The 19,583-nt window shown below is 41.8% G+C and overlaps 2 protein-coding genes across 5 annotated transcripts; one reads left to right on the top strand and one right to left on the bottom strand.

Annotated features, from left to right (window-relative positions):
• Positions 1-11,233: 11,233 nt before the first annotated feature.
• On the top strand, positions 11,234-14,378 carry LOC143559589 (uncharacterized). Of its 4 annotated transcripts, none has more exons than XM_077048115.1 (5): positions 11,234-11,565; positions 11,665-13,740; positions 13,825-13,908; positions 13,996-14,067; positions 14,160-14,378. In XM_077048115.1, exon 2 carries the CDS (start codon positions 11,855-11,857, stop codon positions 12,452-12,454), a length of 600 nt encoding a protein of 199 aa, XP_076904230.1. In that variant the 5' UTR covers positions 11,234-11,565; positions 11,665-11,854; the 3' UTR covers positions 12,455-13,740; positions 13,825-13,908; positions 13,996-14,067; positions 14,160-14,378. The 4 variants fall into 4 exon arrangements, with proteins under 4 accessions (XP_076904230.1, XP_076904232.1, XP_076904229.1 ...); XM_077048117.1 differs by having other exon boundaries at positions 13,996-14,071; positions 14,165-14,378; XM_077048114.1 differs by having other exon boundaries at positions 13,993-14,067.
• A 1,574-nt stretch (positions 14,379-15,952) lies between these two features.
• LOC143559560 (protein MARD1-like) lies at positions 15,953-17,126 on the bottom strand. The gene is made up of 2 exons (XM_077048094.1): positions 16,219-17,126; positions 15,953-16,076 (listed from the first exon to the last, which is right to left on the bottom strand). Exons 1-2 carry the CDS (start codon positions 16,842-16,844, stop codon positions 15,959-15,961), a joined length of 744 nt encoding a protein of 247 aa, XP_076904209.1. The 5' UTR covers positions 16,845-17,126; the 3' UTR covers positions 15,953-15,958.
• Positions 17,127-19,583: the final 2,457 nt, after the last annotated feature.

The following is a 19,583-nucleotide window of genomic DNA, read 5'->3' as shown; positions in this document are numbered from 1 at the left end:
CATGCCTTTATTGTATATATAAAAATGGTTATTTATATGTATTATTAAAAAAGTATTATGTGGTGATTAACATGCCTTTATTGTTCTATATGCTACAATGCTATGTTTATTTTTCTTCTTTCTTTTTTTTTTCTTGTTAAATTTTGTCATCATCAGAAGCAATAAGCTGGTTGTCCGTCCTCTTCCATTGCTGTCCCCTTGTATGTGTTTTTATCTCTCCTTTCTTATATTGGCGTCGTCTCGTGTTGTAGTCCTAGTTTCTCAAGCATAACTATGTTGTTGTACCTTTCGTTGCCCATTACTATGAGGTTACTCTACCACTATAGTAGCTACCAAATTTGTGTTTTTGTTACTTTGTTGATTTAATAATTGAATCAAACCAAAACAATACTAAACTTTCTGACCAAAAGTCACTTACAACTATTTCTTTTAATATGTTTGTATAAATAATAATTAAATTTTACAAATTTGTTATATTAATTATATTTTTTTAACAAATTTAAACTTATTATCAAGCTATCCGGTTCAACCGGTATGAGCGATCCAATCAATGAACTAGTAAGACGTCATGTTTATTGTATGATCCAGTTCTAAAAACATAACCAACGACATCAATCATCAAACAATATAAATTGTCGAGCTTCGGTATGTCATGTTATTTAACAAATAGCCTTTGGCATCCTTTCACACCATCACACGGGTTTTAACACCCCCCCCCCCCCCCAACCTTAGTTTTCTGACAATACTTTTAAAGACCCTACTTAACCTGTTTGAGTAACTAAATTAAATTAAAAACTTTCATTATACCCATTTTTGATATAAAAGTATATATACATGTGTTGTATAAAATATAAACTAGTGTTATAGTCGGCGCGTTGCGCCAAGTAGGTTAGTAAAACCCAGACGATGATAAACGCAAACGCTGTCGGTCCCGCACGTTGAGACGGTTAATTGACGCAAATTTGGTCGGTTTTGGTTAAGTGTGTTATGATACCGGAACTAAAAACCAAAAATAAAACAAAAACATATAAATTTTGAGGTGGATCAATGGAGTGGCGTCAGTCAATAACACTTGGGCGTTGGGAAGATCCGAGCATTGCCGATCCCAGAAGTTGAGGCGGTGAGTCTACGAAAATTCTGATGTCCGTCACATTGGTTACGATACCCTAATTAAATCAAAATGCAGTGAGCCTACACGAATTCGTTCGGTTTTCGTTATGTTTGTCACAATATCAGAACTAAAACGAAAAATAAATAAAATTCAGGATTAGTGCGGTGCCGTCAAGTGGTCCAATCGACACTTAGCAACACCAAAATTTGTAATTGATATATAATAATAATAATAAGCCGCCTTAGATTCACGCTATCCAAAGACATGCACATTACATAGCCAAGACTAATTGAAATTGTGATCCAAAAAACGAAATAATAGTTGGGAAATTATCATAAAACAAATGTTAAGTTGAAATGAAAGTTTAATGATTGTTTAATAGTGTTGTAGGCGACAAAAAAAGCTCCCCAGGTTGTCGCCCCATTTATCGTTGGGGGGTGTTCCCTCCGAAAATCGCCCATCGTCGCCCATTACGCAAGACTCACCTTAAACAGGGACGTCTGCGCAGAAACCAACTGGATCCGCAGGACCAACCATGCTCAGAGACGTGACGTCCTTACGCGCAGTACGCAAGCTGGTCCCGCAGGAAATGCCTCCCAATGGTGAAGGACTCCGCCTGTCCCCGCAGCCTCGGATACAAGCCATTAGGGAAGGCCACCCGCGCAGCAAGGCTACACGCACAAGGCACTTAGCTCTCAATCGTTCAGTGTCACCTGAAGGAATGAGCGAAGCCGGGAACAATCCCGCACAAGGGCGGGAGGGGGAATACTCCCGCCCAAATAAGCCAGTCCGTACGATACGGGAAGATCTTCTGTACTGTACCTGACGAGGTATGGGAAAAAGATCTGACTAAAGATACGACAGCTTATAGACAACAGTATGCGCGAGCAGCATGCTCCTACACTGTATGTCACTATTAGCCGCTGCCTACTCACCAACTCTTGTCATACCACGTGCGTAGCTGACAGTTGGTGGAAAAGGAATAGTATACAGCAGGCCTGGTCGCTATCAGCCGCTACCTACCCACCAACTACCAGCAGGGCACGTGCGTAGGCTACTGTTGGTGGAACAGGAACACTGTTGCAGCCGGCCATACCTCCTTGGAAACCTACCTTCGGCTATAAATACCACAAATGGTATGACCATCTCATCTTATCATATCTTATCACATTATCATCATATTATACCTGATATCTGCTCTAGCAATCTCTTAATATACTTTTATATTTAAAGAGCAATCTAGTCTGATTCTCACGCCGGAGGGTGGTCACAAGGAGGAACCCCCCCCCCCTTCTCAGTGACGAGCTCACGGTGTCTGTTTTGCAGGTTATCAGAAGAACCATCTCCCAAGGGTCTAACCCCTCGTGGGAAACATCTATCTAACCCCCAGGTTATCAGTAATCTGTCCGGGGTCCGGTTAGTGTTTCTTCATTGGCGCCATCCGTGCATAAAGCTAGAACTGCATTTTTCTCCAGTTTTTTCAAACTTCTACAAAGATGGTTAGAGAAATTCCGGTAACCACAACCGCAGCTACTGGGGGGAATACCGGTAACACAGTTTTTACAAACACTACCCCGGTTACCCAAGCCGGGGCAAGTGAAGTAAATTTTACGAACACTACCCCAGTTACTCATGCTGGGGCAAGTGCAGTAAATGATCGCCTACTGGGATCCACTGATACCCAGGTTGAGAAACGAAGACTCCCCCGCCAAACTCTCGATGAAGTCAAGGCATGGGCGGAGGCACGACAAAAGGAATTCCAGGCATAGTTGAACGAACGCTTGCGTTCCGTACAACAGGCCGACGAATTCGAATACTGGGAGGATGACTCGGAGGAATCCGACTCCGACGCGAACCCTCGCCATAGGGCAAAAGGGAAGCGTAAGGAAATGGAATCCCAACCGAAAAGGCATTTTGGACAAGCCTTCAAACCAAAAAGCACAGGTGGAAGTCCACGAGACTTCTCCAAAACGTTCAGACCAAACGTTGCAAATGCAGGAACGTCCAAGTTTGCAAGGGATATTGCAGAAGCAATCGCCCCAAAGAGTGCCAAACAAATGCCTAACATAGGCACATATGACGGTATATCTGATCCAGACGATCATTTGAACAGGTTCATAGCGGGGGCAACCGTCAGCAATTGGACGGAACCCACGTGGTGCTACATGTTCCAAATGACGCTTGTTGGGGCTGCTAGAGCTTGGTTTGATCGTCTACCGGTCAACCACATCTACGACTGGGCAGACTTCCAGCAGAAGTTTAGCCAACACTTCAGCCAGCAACGGAAGTATACCGAGGAGCAATGGACAATCCTCAAATGCATACGACAAGAAGATGAATCTCTGCCAAACTTCATCACTCGCTTCAACTCAAAGAAGCTAAGTTTGGGCAATATCAGTGAAGATCTTGTTCGCGCTGCCTTCATCCAGGGCGCGCATGACCCAGAGCTCATCCGCACCCTAACGGGTAAAGATGGCATGCCATCCACATGGGATGCTATCATGACAGCAGCAAAACGCTATGCGGAAACGGAGAAGCAACTGGGTAGAGGTCTCCCACAGAGCACAAACCTCTACACTCAGAAGACGAGAGAAGACAATGTCCTCACCGCCCGATTAAATAAAAAGCGGAAGCTAGGCATTTGGCAGTCAAGGGTAAACTTTGACACCTCATCCGGCTTGCAACATCGATTGGGCGGAAGGGATAATGTACAGCCGCACCGAAACTCCAGATGGACGCCACTCACCAAAAGCGTCACTGAGATATTCGCCACTGAAGAGCTCCCGTGGCCAAAGCCTCCAATAATCCGACATCGTCACGATGCTGATCGGAGCAAATACTGTGACTTTCACAAGACAAAAGGCCACAACACTGAAGAATGCATAGACGTAAAAGACATGGTCGAAGCATTCGTCAGAGATGGGACGCTCGCGCACCTCGTGGCGCAATAAAGGCTGAGCAGGCGGGTGCGTGTAGAACCCCAGCTGGGGAAAACACGAATAAAAATTCCAGCTTCAATGTCGAGACTACATGCTGCGTAAAGAACGAGATCCCGAACCAGGTGCGTATCGGCTCGATGGCACTCCCATCCCAACAACATGGAAGGGAGCTCATTTACACAGTTTGCATGTAAATCAATTCCAATTTGTAAAGAAGGCCAAGAGCCACTTCTAATGGAAATGATTCTCTTTAGAACATCGAAGCTGATGATTTTACTTTTCTGCACTAATATGACGATATTCACATTATGTGAAGTCGTTGCGTGGGAAGGCGGTTCCACCCGCACAAACCCAATAATGTGAAAAAACCTTCACGCAGGTCAGTTGAAGGGGAAAGGTTCAGCACCCAAAAATGAAAGTGCCGGTCTATCCGCACGAATCATAATGAGGAAACTGAACAATAACCTATCAACAACCGCGCGTCGAACGGTTAAACTATGCAACACTGGTGACGGCATTCACATTACGTGAAGTCGTTGCGTGGGAAGGCGGTCCTACCCGCACAAACCCAATAACAGGAAAAAATCTACACGCAGGTCAGATATGGGTAAAGTTTTGCCATCCTACTAAGTGTGACGGTTCTACCCGCACAATCACGAAAGAGGAAGCAAAACTTCACACCTATTATCAACCACGTTCAAAGGTTAACTTATCCTCAAAGGATGAGGAAAACCTACACGCAGGTCAGATATGGGTAAAGTTTTGCCATCCTACTAAGTGCAAGTGACGGTTCTACCCGCACAATCACGAAAGAGGAAGCAAAACTTCACACCTATTATCAACCACGTTCAAAGGTTAACTTATCCTCAAAAGATGAGGAAAACCTACACGCAGGTCAGATGAAGGTTAAAGTTTAGCCATCCTACTAAGTGCAAGTGACGGTTCTACCCGCACAATCACGAAAGAGGAAGCAAAACTTTAACCCATTATCAACCACGTTCAACAGGTTAACTTATTCTAAACACTTGGAAAATTGCTAATTTAAACTAAGTATGCAAGTCATAAGTTTATAAAGCAAGAAACCCAAAGAAGGAAATAACAATCTTATACGCAAAAAGATTTGTGTTTCACAAACGAATTATTACAAGAATGGCCGGGTAACTACCCGCCTACGAAAAGAAAATAAATACATCTGTACAAGACTATCCTAGCAATGGGAAGGGATCTTCAGGATCAAGCTTCAGGGCCGCTTCCACTTGGACCCGCTCCATCAGAAGAACGGGGCGGTTCGAGGAAGGCTTTAAGGATAACTAACCCATCATCAGCAGCAGCTACTTGGTTCACCTTCTCCACCACTGGATGCGGGAAGGCGGCGTATTGATTTACTGCTTGGTCGTATATGGCTTCAGTATCAACATTGTACAAAGGGAAGTTGGAAGGCGGGAAGCCTTTCTCAACGAACCCTAGACCAAGCAGGAAGCCGGCCCGTTCCCCATCCTCGTGAGAAGCGTTGAGGGCTGCGCTCATGGCATCATCGTAAGTAGTCTCTGAGAAGACCCGATGCACAACCTACAAAGAAAATATACAAGTGTCAAACACCTTTTCTATGTACAAAGGAAAGCGTGAAGACGTAAAGCTAAACATACCTGAGGCAACGCCTCTCGAAGAAGCCATTCCTTGGCAACCAGAGCTTCTTGGAGGGCGGCTTGAGCTTGGGTGCAGGCGCGTTCGGCTGCGCTTTTGTTAAGGTTGGCAAGTAGCACTTCCTTTGCAGCAGCCTCTTCAACGCCCTTAAGCTTCCGCTCGGTGTGATCAAGCACACCCCTCTGGTCCAGGATTTCTTGAAGCTTCTTGGCATCCTCCATCGCCAAGGCATCATGAGCACGTTGGAGAGCCTCCAATTTGGCCTTGAGCTCCTCGTTCTCCACGCGTAAAGGCTCAGCAACGGCTTCAGCCTTGGTGGCCCTCTCGGTTGCGTTCCTCGCAGTCTCCTTAGCCAGCCGAAGCTGTTCGTTAACAGCTTGGGCAGCCTTGGAGCGGGCCTCGAGTCGCGCTTGAACCTCAACCTCGAGGGCCTTGAAGGCCTTCTCCTTCTCCGCAGCAGCTGCGGCCAACTTTTGGTTCTCCTCCCGAAGAGCCCGCGCTTGAGATACGTCTTTGGCGCAAGCTGCTTTTAACTTGTCGTTTTCACGACAAAGCAGCTCGACGCGTGGCTGCATCCGGGCCTGGAGAACCCGAAGCTCATTGGTTAGCCTACCCTCCTGGTAGCTAGCCATGGCTTCCCCCAACGCACCATGGGGAGCAGCGTGGCGAGCCCATTCCACGCACTCCACAGGGGTACGAAGGGTTGTTCCTCGGCGTATGTTCCATCGCGGAACATACACTTCATTGGAATCCGACACTACAAAAAAAAAAAAAAAAAAAAAAAAAAAAAAGCAGTTAGGAAAAGATGATAAAAAATAAAAGTGAAAAAGGGCCAAAGGAACCCTACGCACCTGTAGGGTCTATAACAGGCCGATAGCCGCCGAACCCATCACCTGAACCCAAAGGAAACCCATCCAAAAGGTCAGGCAGATGGGAAGGTGGCAAAGATTGGCGAGTACTCCCATGCGTACCTGATGGGCCGGCCGTCGGTGCCGGTGGCGGGGGCATGGTGGCAGCCGCCGCAGTCGCTGCCGCAGAATCCGCAGCAATCGTAACCGCCGGCTCGGTGAAAGATGTTGTAAAAATCGCACTTACCACCGGCGGTGACGTCATCTTGGCTGGAACAGTCGGCTCAAGGGACTGAGCAACTGATCCAGCGGAAGCAGGCGCAGGCGCCTGGGTCGTCGCCTCAGGTAGGCTGACCGAGCCTACCGTCATCGGCGGAGAGGTACTCCTCTGCGCTCCACCCTGGAATGCGTCAACATCCACGCCTGCACAAGAAGTGTTAATAAATTTATGAAGTATGATAAATCTACAAAAACAAGGATGTTTGTACTTACGGGTTTTCTTGAGCCTGAACGTACGGACGGGCGGGGACGAGCCCGATGGAGCCGGTCTCTTGATGCCGGTCACCGTCGTCGTCAATGGTTCTCCGGAGGTAACAGTCGTAGCCTCCGGAACAGTGGTCTTCTCACCACCGGGGTTCCCCGCCACCTCTTCACTATCTGACTCGGTGTCAGATAGGAGCACCGGATCAGCTGTGGAGGCCACCTTCTCCTTCCCTTTCCCACCCGCAGCCTTCCTCTTCCGCACCAGCGGAGGACCATCTGCGGATTCCTCAGAAGAGGACAGGATGTCAGGAATTCTAGCAGCGGGTACAGCATTGAGGGGTTGAGGATAGAGTATCGCCTTACCTGGCCGCCGTTGGCTCAGGATCTCGTGGCCCAGCGGATAGACCTCCACAAACCGATCCACCGTTTGCTCCAGGATGGGCAACTCGTTCTCGTCTAGAGCAGGAGTGCCCACCCGCACGGGACCGTCAGCTTCCCGCGGGTACAGGAGCGACTCCAAATCGTTCCCCTCTGAAAGAAAAGAAACAGTTAGAAGACAGACTCATATCAGCAAGAAAGACAAGACATACCATAAGGAATAGAGTTCAAACCGTATTCGAGAAGGATGGGAAACCGGGACGCATCCTTCCATACCCGACTCATCCCCAGCATCACCATCCCGGACTCCGCAAACCGGTAAACCGGAGATTGGACCCGGGATATCTTCGCGAACCATTCCGCCTCCTGGTAGCTGGAAGCATGAAGGCTCGGAAGCGCTTGCCCCTTCTTAAACTTCATGGCAATGGGGATGGCGCGGGCAGAAACGTAGAAGAACTCCCGCTTCCACGATCGGAGACTGCGCTCGGTCACGCAGATCTTCAAACCCTTAATACGGGTTGTAAGGGTGTACCACCCCTGGATGCACCTCCAAGTATAGAAGGTCATCAGGCGGTCCACATAGGGCTCAATACCCAGAATCCGGCACACCCACTCGAAGTGCCGGATCTTGGCAATCGCCATCGGATGCAACTCGGTTAGGTGCACACCGTGCCTCTCCAGGACACGGTACACAAACTTTGTCAATGGGAACCTAAGGTTCCCATAAACAAAGAATGCAGCATATACCCCGATCTTGCCACTGGGGGCATCGTACACAGTCTGGTGGGGTTCAGGAAACTCAGGCTCAAGAGACTCAAGTATGAATTTCCTGACGACGTACTGGTACTGATCGACAGGTAGAGCACACTGGCACTCGCCAGCAGTACTCCTATCGTCGGCTACAGCTTCAGCATCATGGGAAGACATATTGCAGAGAGAAGAAAACGATTTCGGGAAAATGCTTGCCTGAAAAGGGGAGTATTTGCCGGAAATCGCTAAAGAAGAGAAGGGTGAAAGTGTGGATTACAAAGAACCCTCTCCCCCTTTATATAGTAATCGCAATTAATGCGGTGAATTTAATGCGGAGGAGAGAGAAATCGAAGGTGCAATGAAACTATGACACGTGGCAAAAAGCAAGCTGGAAACAGCTGTTGAAAGGACGTGTGCCAGTAATTTCGCGGCCACGCGCCCCAAAATCGCGCCTACGCGCCAGAAAAGCGTCTGGAATGACCATGTACTGTCACGTCACCATAACTTCCTGCACGTCCTGACACAGTCAGAAGAAACCGTCGCACGACGTTTCAGAGGTTTGGACTGTTCCTATCTTTCCACAAACCCTTCGAATTTCAAAATTCAAATTTTGAAAATATTAGAAAGTAAGCGGGAAAATACCCCTTACCTTGGCAAACAAGTAACCATAAGACGAGTGCGGGTACAGTGTAAAGGCAAAACCCTTCACATACCTAGCACCCGCAGGGAATTGAAGCCAAGTAAAACCTTGGCAAACAAGTAACCATAAGACGGGTGCGGGTACAGTGTAAAGGCAAAACCCTTCACATACCTAGCACCCGCAGGGAATTGAAGCCAAGTAAAACCTTGGCAAACAAGTAACCATAAGACGGGTGCGGGTACAGTGTAAAGGCAAAACCCTTCACATACCTAGCACCCGCAGGGAATTGAAGCCAAGTAAAACCTTGGCAAACAAGTAACCGTAAGACGGATGCGGGTACAGTGTAAAGGCAAAACCCTTCACATACCTAGCACCCGCAGGGAATTGAAGCCAAGTAAACTTTGGCGAACAAGTAACCGAAAGACGGATGCGGGTACAGTGTAAAGGCAAAACCCTTCACATACCTAACACCCGCAGGGAATTGAAGCCAAATATTCCTCGGCAACCAAGTAACTATAAGACGGGTGCGGGTACAGTGTAAAGGCAAAACCCTTCACATACCTAGCACCCGCAGGGAATTGACGCCAGGAATACCTTGGAAGTAAAGTAACCGTAAGACGAGCGCTGGTACAGTGTTAAGGCAAAACCCTTCACATACCTAGCGCTCCGCTGGGAATTGAAACCAAGAAGGATCTTCTGGGCAATGCTTGCGGAAACGGAAATAACATCCCCGCATAGCGGGAACGTCGAGAACTACGTTGTTTGAAGCTCCAGGATGGAATTGGTGGTTTTAACATAATTGATCACTATGTTCAAAACTACCAAAACCTCATGGAGAGTCCACACAAGTGGGACTCAACGCTCCTGACTTGCGAGGAGGTTACAGACCTACCCGCATCATACCCAAAGACCAAGCAGGAAACTCGGGAATTTCTGCAAGTGACAAGGACTTCCGCGAGAAGAATCCCCATGGAAAACCTTAAAAAACCCTTTTCAAAACCCTTTGCTTAAGTCCAAAAGTTCACCTCACTTTATTAAACACGCATGAGAAGAACATTGGACTGGGGGGACTTGAAGAGGTAGGTCCCAGCAGAGCCCAGTTGGACCCGCAAGACTCACCTTAAACAGGGACGTCTGCGCAGAAACCAACTGGATCCGCAGGACCAACCATGCTCAGAGACGTGACGTCCTTACGCGCAGTACGCAAGCTGGTCCCGCAGGAAATGCCTCCCAATGGTGAAGGACTCCGCCTGTCCCCGCAGCCTCGGATACAAGCCATTAGGGAAGGCCACCTGCGCAGCAAGGCTACACGCACAAGGCACTTAGCTCTCAATCGTTCAGTGTCACCTGAAGGAATGAGCGAAGCCGGGAACAATCCCGCACAAGGGCGGGAGGGGGAATACTCCCGCCCAAATAAGCCAGTCCGTACGATACGGGAAGATCTTCTGTACTGTACCTGATGAGGTATGGGAAAAAGATCTGACTAAAGATACGACAGCTTATAGACAACAGTATGGCGAGCAGCATGCTCCTACACTGTATGTCACTATTAGCCGCTGCCTACTCACCAACTCTTGTCATACCACGTGCGTAGCTGACAGTTGGTGGAAAAGGAATAGTATACAGGAGGCCTGGTCGCTATCAGCCGCTACCTACCCACCAACTACCAGCAGGGCACGTGCGTAGGCTACTGTTGGTGGAACAGGAACACTGTTGCAGCCGGCCATACCTCCTTGGAAACCTACCTTCGGCTATAAATACCACAAATGGTATGACCATCTCATCTTATCATATCTTATCACATTATCATCATATTATACCTGATATCTGCTCTAGCAATCTCTTAATATACTTTTATATTTAAAGAGCAATCTAGTCTGATTCTCACGCCGGAGGGTGGTCACAAGGAGGAACCCCCCCCTTCTCAGTGACGAGCTCACGGTGTCTGTTTTGCAGGTTATCAGAAGAACCATCTCCCAAGGGTCTAACCCCTCGTGGGAAACATCTATCTAACCTCCAGGTTATCAGTAATCTGTCCGGGGTCCGGTTAGTTTTTCTTCACAAGTCGTGAACGAGTCTATTCATAACATGTTTAATCAAACAAATGTAACGTATCAACTAAAAGAACGATATTTTTTAATTAAACAAGCTAAACTATCACGCTATTCTTCATATAAATATACAAAGGTAAAATTCATGTTAACAATGGCTTATATTTATTTATATTGTTATCAGTGAAAACTATTATTATTTCTTCTCACCTCGTTGTTAGATGTCACACACTTGGTCATCATTTAACACCTAACGGCAACATTACCTCATTTTTTGGGTTTTTAAAACAATCATAAACTATAATAAGATACATAAAAATAAAAAAATATCCAGAAAAACGAGCCAAGTTGCAACATGTGAGGTGAACAAATCACGTATACATACAATGGCACACCCCAAAATACCAAAACAAACAGTGTCCACATCCGTCATTTCACATTCTGCCACGTTACACAGGGCGAGTGGGTCTCATCACGTCACCGGTTACAATATCCGGACTCCACAAACCCATTTAAATATAACTCAATACTCATTTCAGATCCGCTTTTATCTATTTCTATTTGTATTCTCTCTCATCTCATATTATTATTATTATTCCCCCAAAGCTCCATACATACATACATTCACAATTAACTCAAAAAATCAATCAAATTCATATTCATCCAATTGCTTGCTTGCTGACTAATACTCACAGATCACTCATCCACAACAACAGATCAGGTAAAGGTTAATCTCTTTATTTTATATATGCTTTTTAATTATATTATTTTTAGCTATGAAGTATGAATTTAATCGTTATACGTGTATAATTTTGTATAGATCTGGTTGTTTGAGCTGCGAATTGCGTAAGTATATGTTTGTTATCACTGGATCCAACGACGTCGTTCTGCTCAGATTCGGTTGGTTGTGGAGACGATCTAAATAATAATAATAATAATACAATAATAAGTTTGCTAGTAGTTTAGATCTGTGCTTAAATTCGTTAGATCTGTTATTAGTTGAGTTGTAAATGGAGACGCTTGTGGTTATTTCGCAGCAGGATCAATTTCATACCAGACCTAGGGCTCGTAATCATCATCATAGTCTTGGTTTTAGGGATACTAATTGCCGTACGTTTCAATCGGGCTCCGGTGGCTTACTCCGGAGCCCACAGAAGGCGTGTTCGCCACCGATTACTGAACAGTTGTTGCCTAATTCCCCGAAAACGCCAGCGTCGGCTAATGTGAAGAAACATGACCAAAACTCTAAGAATAGTAAGCGGATTACGAAAAGTAGCTTGGTTCCGATTAATGTTAAGAGTGGTAACTTTAGGGATTCTTTGAATGGTGATAACTTTTTTTATTCTGAGCTTTGGGCTGGACCGGCTTATTCGAATTCACCGCCGCCTAGTTCGTTGCCAATACCTAAGTTTTCGATTATGCCGAAGAGGACTGTTTCGCTTGAGTTGCCTTCGGTTACGGGTGAAATTGATCTGTTGACTCATTTTGCTAAGTCTGCTCCGCCTTCTCCTACTAGGGAGCATCATAAGGGGTTTCGTAGGGATGTTTTTGACGGCGAGTATGAGTTTGCGACCAAGACTCTTCGTCGCATTCTTAATCTCGATGAATGACATCTTAGGAGTGGCTTGTCACTCCTGTAAATAAAAATATCTGCTTTTTCGTTTTTTAGTTTAGTTTGTGTATAGAGTGAATAAGTCGGTTGTTACTTCTGATTGCGTACTAGTTTCGGTGTAGTATGGCTGGGTTGGGGTGTGATGATGCAAGTATGGTTGGTTAGGTGGTTGGTGGTAGGTCAGTATTACAAAAGTTGTTACAATTTCATAACATGTCAAAGTTTCTTGGGAGTTGAAGCTGGGATTGAATGGCTGTTTAGGTGGTTGGCGGTAGATCAATATAGTAAGAGTTGATACAGAATTACAAAAGGGTATGGGATTGATGTGGCAGCAGTCGTTGGGCATGTGGTGTGATCCTACAAGTATGACTGCTCGGTTGGTTGGTGGTTAATCAGTATTTTAATAGTCATTACAGATTCTTAGCTTGTCAAAAATTTGTTGGGAATCAAAACTTGTAGCGGGAATGATGTGGAATGGTTGGGTGCTTATATGGTTGGCTGTAGATTTCTAACCTGTTGTAGTTTTCTTTGGAGATGTGGAAGCAGATGTTGGGATGTGAAAAGGTTTGGTTGTTTTGGTGGCTGGTGGTTGATACTATTGTGAAGGCTGATAAAGATTCACAATGTGATGAAGTTTGTAAGGAGATTGAAATTGAGTGGATCATGTAGCAGGGGAAGATGTTGGGTATATAACAGTTTAATGTTGGTGTTGCAAACTTTGTGGCTAACAAACGGCACTGCTGCGAGTATTGATTCTCCTGGTTCAGCATAGGTTTCATGGTCAACACTCTTGTATATAGTGTGGTGTCCTTTATGGTCATCCATATTCTGCAGGGCCTTGCTTCATCACTGGCCCGCATTCTCTAGTCTAATCTTATAAGCACCAAAATGGTCTTGTCCCACATCATGTTCTTCGTTTCGTAGTTACCCAAGTCAGTGGCTAGTGACCTCTTTCGTTTCTTATAGTTTCGTGTCTTAGTGGGTCCATCTTCTTTTTCAGTTTCAGTTTTCGCTTTTCTTATTTATTTCCTCAAGATAGAATTAGGATTTGCAGTTTCTAAAGTTAAGTTGTAGAATTCCGTTTCAACATCTTTTCTGGTTTTTAAGAAAGAAAAGTGTGAAGGGAAAGTAAGATAGTTGTATCTTCTGTCGTATGATCTGTATGAGTCAGCAGCAACTTACAATACTCTTTGGAAAGAAGGTCAATGCCACTGGTCTTTGGGTCTTTAAAAATGGTGTACACATTGTCTTTTAAGATAGATCATCTTGCCAAGCCACTTGCAGGTGAGGGAGTTTCTTGAATATCTTAAATTGTACTTAAGTTGTATATCTTATAACTCTAACCTTTATTATGTTTTCTTTAAACAGGAGAATCATCTTCAGGAGGCTGTTCTTCCATAATATACTGTAGTTGTCTTTTTAATATTGGTTATCTTGCCAAGCCACTTAAAGGTGAAGATCTTGAATACCTCGTTAAATATTTATTTTATTTTAACCTTTAATAGGTTTTTCTTAAACCGCATAAGTCATTTACAGCAGGCTGTTCTTCCGAAATTTGTTGGCTGTGATAGTGTGATGTGGTTTACTTGTGAACTGGACTTGTATGTGAAGGTTGGTTAGTCTTTCCTTTTTTGTTTATTAATTATTATATATCTTATTATCACTTTAATTTATGAGACATGTACTATATGATTCCATTGCAGTTGAGGTAACATCCGATAGGATAGGAAGGAGAAGCATCTTCATGAGTGTGTTTTTCAGAACACACTGGTGGCTATTGTGGTCCGTTTTTTTGTTTTGTTCATTGTCTTTTTTACTTTCGAACCTTTGAATTTTTAGTTTGTTTGTTTTTTGCTATGTCTCATGAAATGACTTTGGTTTTGACGCTTTTCTGTTAATGGAGACTACTTATTTTATGTTTTCATCTTTGTGTACTGAAGTGAATGGTTGCTATATGTGGTTATTCAGATTCTGAATTTGGTTATATGCTAAGGATGTTATGTGTGGTGTTGATATCGCATAGGATATTGCATAGAATATTAGAATGTTGAAGTGTTGAACCAAAAAACTCTTGCTGCTGGGCAAACCAGGTTTTCCAGATTCTGGAAACCGGGTAAGAACTGGATTTGGGTTTGGTTAACAAAGTCAAGAACCGAGTTGAAAGTCAAGAGCCGAGTTGGGTAGGAACTAGTTCTGGGTGTGGTTGGGTGTCTGACTCGCTTTTAAACCGGTTTTGCTAGGTTTTTCTTGGGTTTTGGCTGGGTTGGGATTGGGTTTTGATTGAGTAGAGATGAAATTGGTTCTGGTGGGTTGAGCAAGGTCATACGATTTTTATTGAGAACTAAAATCTGGTTTGTACATGTTGGTTGGATATCCTGGTTCCAAGTAGGGCTATTTAAAAAACTCGAGGCTCGGGCTCGTGGCTTGCTTGATAAAAGCTCGAATAAAACTAGCTAAAAAAACTTGATTTGAAACATTCTGAGCTGAGCAAGCTCATTTTTGTAACCGAGTCTAATCGAGCTAGGCTCGGCTCGTTGGTTCGATCTTAATCTTGTTTAACTTCAAAATCGAGCTAAATGCTTAGCTGAGTTGCCTCGTTTAATTTCCGAGCTTGAAACCACTCTGGCTCGCCTTGGGCTCGACTCGGGAACAACCCTAGTTCCAAGTCAGGTACATCCGGTATGGGTCCGGAACCGGGTTTTACGCTTCTTTCTAGTCACTAGCCTCTTCATAATCAAATATTGTCTTCACTGGTGATGTAAACGAGTCATTAGCTTCTTCATGCTCTTATCAAATAGCGTCTTCTTTGGTGATGCTAATGAGCTGAGCCCGAGCTGGTTTGAACTCAAATTCAGCTTGTTTTAACTTACGGGAAGCCTAACGTAAGTTGTGGCTTTTTTATACGTGTTTATAATTATAATCCTATACAACTTCATTGTATATACTAAATAGGCTCGTGCAGCATATCTGAGTCGATAAGTGCACCTTGTGCTAGGGCTTGTTTATATTTAGGCTCTTGCTTTCTTGCTCTTTTAAACTATGCTTGATTTGAGCTTTTAGTAGTGTTGAGTGGCTTACACTCTAGTCTCCTAGCAATTCAGCATTCAAGTTTCAACAACCAAAAGACAAAGTGCTTTCCAAAATAAGTACTTTCCAAAATACCATGAACAACATATTGATTTCAGTATTAATCCTAAAAACCTTGAAAGCAAAAAGCCTAAAAGGTGCTTGTGTGACAGGTTCTTTTGAGTAATTTTGTTATTAAAAAGAACTAATGGACACTAAAGGGCTTCCATTGTACATATGGGTGACACAAGTAATGAAGTATACATATTAGTTCAAATTCTTAACATATTGTACTCCAAGCCACAAGTTTTATTTGCATAATTTACTAACTAACAACTAACTTTTAAATATTTTTCTCATCCAGGAAACCTAACTTATTTCTTAAAAGGACACTAAGCAAAACTAAACTTATGATTATGAACATAATCAGTTTCAACTACAAGACTGAATCCAACTCCATTAAACAATCTGAAGGACATTTCTCTGAGTTCATCAATCCATCCAAAACCATTTCTTGACATCTGCATTCTTCACTGCAAAAAGCTTTCTCACCCCTACAATCACACAAATCAAGAACTTTATCCCATCATTATTAATAATAATCCAAATCAAACTAAAATCTTTTTGGTCAAATTTCATAACAAACACTTCAAATTCTACACACTTAACAATTAAAAATTCAAACTTTAGACTAACCTGTACATGAAAATGTCACAGTCATCTTTAAGATTCTTCTTGCAAGTATGACAAAAACTAATAAAACTCTGCCATGGCGATTTCGGAACATCACAGCAACAATCCACAACACAATTATCATAAATATGTGTCGTTTTTGCGTTCGACCCGTAAGTGATTACCCTTGTGTAATCCTCTGAGAGCTCCATCTCACTCAAAGATAGAGCTCGAAGAGACTCGGGTCCCGGAGAACTCAACTGACCAGTAAAATGCGATTTCGGAGTCTTGATCCCGAAATCACAACATAACTGGTCAGATGATGGGATATTAATAGTAAGACCTGAACCGAACAGAATCTTTCGGTTAATAGTGTCAATAGGGTTTTCTTGAATCAAAGCAAGAGCAATTCCATTTCTTGATTTTGATTCAGATTCAGATTCATATTCATATTTCTCAAATGGGTTGTTGATTTCTTCAAAGATCTTTCTGGGTTTGACTGGGCTTTGTCTAAATCCAAATGGGTTGTTAAGAACTGAGGTTGGTGATGATTCTACATCAAATTTTTTTGACATGAAGAAGCAATTCAAGAATCTTGGAGAACCAAGAAAAGATGAAATTGGCTTTGTGGGGTTTTGGGTGGTAGCCATTTAAGCTTAGTTAAATAATAAAAATGAAAGATTTGATGTTTTTAACAATACCCAAGTGATCTTGTATATATTTATATATTTATGAACAAGAAGAGATTAATTCATGAAAGAAAGGTGTTCATGGGTTTGTGCAATGATTGATCAAAAGCTTATATCTTTTTACAAGATTCAAAAAGTAGAAAGAAAACACATGCTTAATTTAAGCATTAAAGAAGATTGTTGGACTTTGGAGTTTGGACCTGTCAATTTTTGATGATTAAATGAAATGAAATTCATCTGCAAGATATAAAAAGAAATTGATAGGTGAGGCTATACACACCACTCAAGTTCTATGCATACTCAATATTATTATTGGTTTGATATTAACCGGTAAAGGTGGATTCCAAATTTTTTTTACTGTTGTAAATGATTTACATGATTATGATTATGGTTATGGTTATGGTTATGATTATGATTATGATTATACGTCTGTTTAATCAAAACCGTTAAAGCTAAATGCCCGTCTAAAAGTTGAAGTAACTAATATGACGGATAGCCAGAGGCGTGCATGCCACTACATCATTGAAAAGTGGTATAAATGTAAAAACATGTACAATTGATGATAATTTTTTAAATGGTTAGAGCGTTGTAGCCTCATAATTATATAAAAAAACTATTTTTTTTAATGATGGGTGCACTTTTGCACTTTTATTAGTTAGTGTTTTATATATAAATAAAATTATTTCTTTAATGTATTAGTGAGTTACTTTACTATTTTTTAAGTCACTCGGTTGATAAAACTATGTTTATTTTGTTTCGATTATGCTATTATTTTGTATAGTTTTTTATACATAATATTATATATAATTTTAACATTTTGTAGTAGCTATATAATACACAAGATGATCGTTTTTATACAATGATAATGGTATTATAGAAAAATACAAGTTTAATATATAATAGATAAAAAAAAAGAACACAATGCGATATTTTAGTCATTCTATTACTACGATTGATACACCTAAAAAATGCCTTGCTATTCCATGTGATAAACCATATTAATAGCTAGTAACAAACACTTCTGTACTGCCGTCTTCGAGAATTTAAATACCTCGGCCGAGTCAAAATAAAAAGGCCCGTAGGCCTTAACGAATTTTTTTTATTCGCTAATGTACATGGATAAAACTTTTATTGACCGCTTTATTATAAGCAGAAACCAATCCGAGCATGTAATCTATCTATTCTAATAAAAGCCTACCATTTTTGCCACTTGTCAATACCATAGCCCTCCTCACCTTTTTTTCAACAAATTTTCATATATGGTCCTTATCTTTCAAGTCTTTTCAATATATGACATTAAAATTATAGGTTTATTCCAACTAAATCCATTACTACATATAATAAGTATTCTCCATATGGATTGACAAGAGACGATTTGTGAATCTTGAAGTGTTAATTAAAGTGTTTATTATGGTTTATATTCAAAATAATAAACAATAAACATTCGATTCATAATATGTGGAATGAGAACAATCAACTTGGACTAATTCCTGATAACGTCAGCGGCTAAGGCTTAGTCTTTAATACCTAAAAATATATATGATTTTAAAACTAAAAGTTTTCGGGTTAACCCGAAACTTAGAATTCGGACCCAAGAATCAACCCGAATTACTTCGGTTTAGGTTCAGGTTAGTATTTTCTTGGGTTCAAGTTTCCCGGGTCGAGTTAGTTTGGGTTCAAATACGGGTTTTCTTGGGTTGGGTTTCATGTTACGGGTAAAAGTGACAGCCCTACTTTCAACGATTATAAATAAGAATCACCATCTTCACTTTATGCAACTTTTAATCTTCTAATATTCTTATAACTCAGAATAAGCACTATTATTTGAACATTGTTTTAATGTTAGTATGTATTTTTCATTTTTCTGGCAATTACATTCATATGAAATAAACAAATCATTTTTTTATATTTAAATTTTTGATTTTTATGTTGCTTGATTATACAATTTTTAATTGTAAAATATAAAGTCAATTAAAGATTGGTCATACATAGAATATTTTTTCAGTGACAACAAATTTATCATGATAAATCAATTTCAAATTTTAAAGATTTTAAGGATGATTATATCATTAAAGTTTAGGTATATGGTTTTTGGGATAATAATGTTTTTTTATAAACATGAGCAGATGTTCTTAAATGACATCATATTAATTGATTAAAAGCTTTGATATTTATGTGTATGAATATTATTAGTATCATGGATATATATTATCATTTATCTAGAGTTGGTATGTACTTGGAGAACCTTTTTTGTCACTACGGACAACTATATATGGCTATATCAAGAGTTATAAGCAGGCCTATATGTTACTTTATTAAGAGTTACAAGCAAACATTGACTAAAAATTTTGATTTTTGATAAACAATGTATACCTGCTAATACAATCACAAATGTAATGTAAAAGGAAGTTTTTACCTATTTGTAACATATTTGTGTAATCTTAATTATGTAATTTCAATTTAATTGTAATTGTATTAACAATATATGATCAATTTGTTGACTGTATTTCATTTAACGGTCAAATTTAAAATTTTCAACAATTACCCATGTAATACACGGGCCTCAAACTAGTTATCTCATAAACCATTGCAAATAACCTTATTTTTAACAGCAAAAAACATATATATGTAATATATATATATAAAAAAGCTTGTGCCCCCGAAACTTATGTGCCCCGGCCGATGGTGCGGCTCGCACAC

This window comes from Bidens hawaiensis, unplaced genomic scaffold (assembly GCF_021521415.1).
Source record: "Bidens hawaiensis isolate Kalapana, Puna unplaced genomic scaffold, B.hawaiensis_p1.1 tig00019940_1, whole genome shotgun sequence".
NCBI classification, from domain to species: domain Eukaryota; kingdom Viridiplantae; phylum Streptophyta; class Magnoliopsida; order Asterales; family Asteraceae; genus Bidens; species Bidens hawaiensis.
The sequence above is the reverse complement of the archived record's forward strand: the minus strand, read 5'-3'. Positions and strand labels throughout refer to the sequence as shown.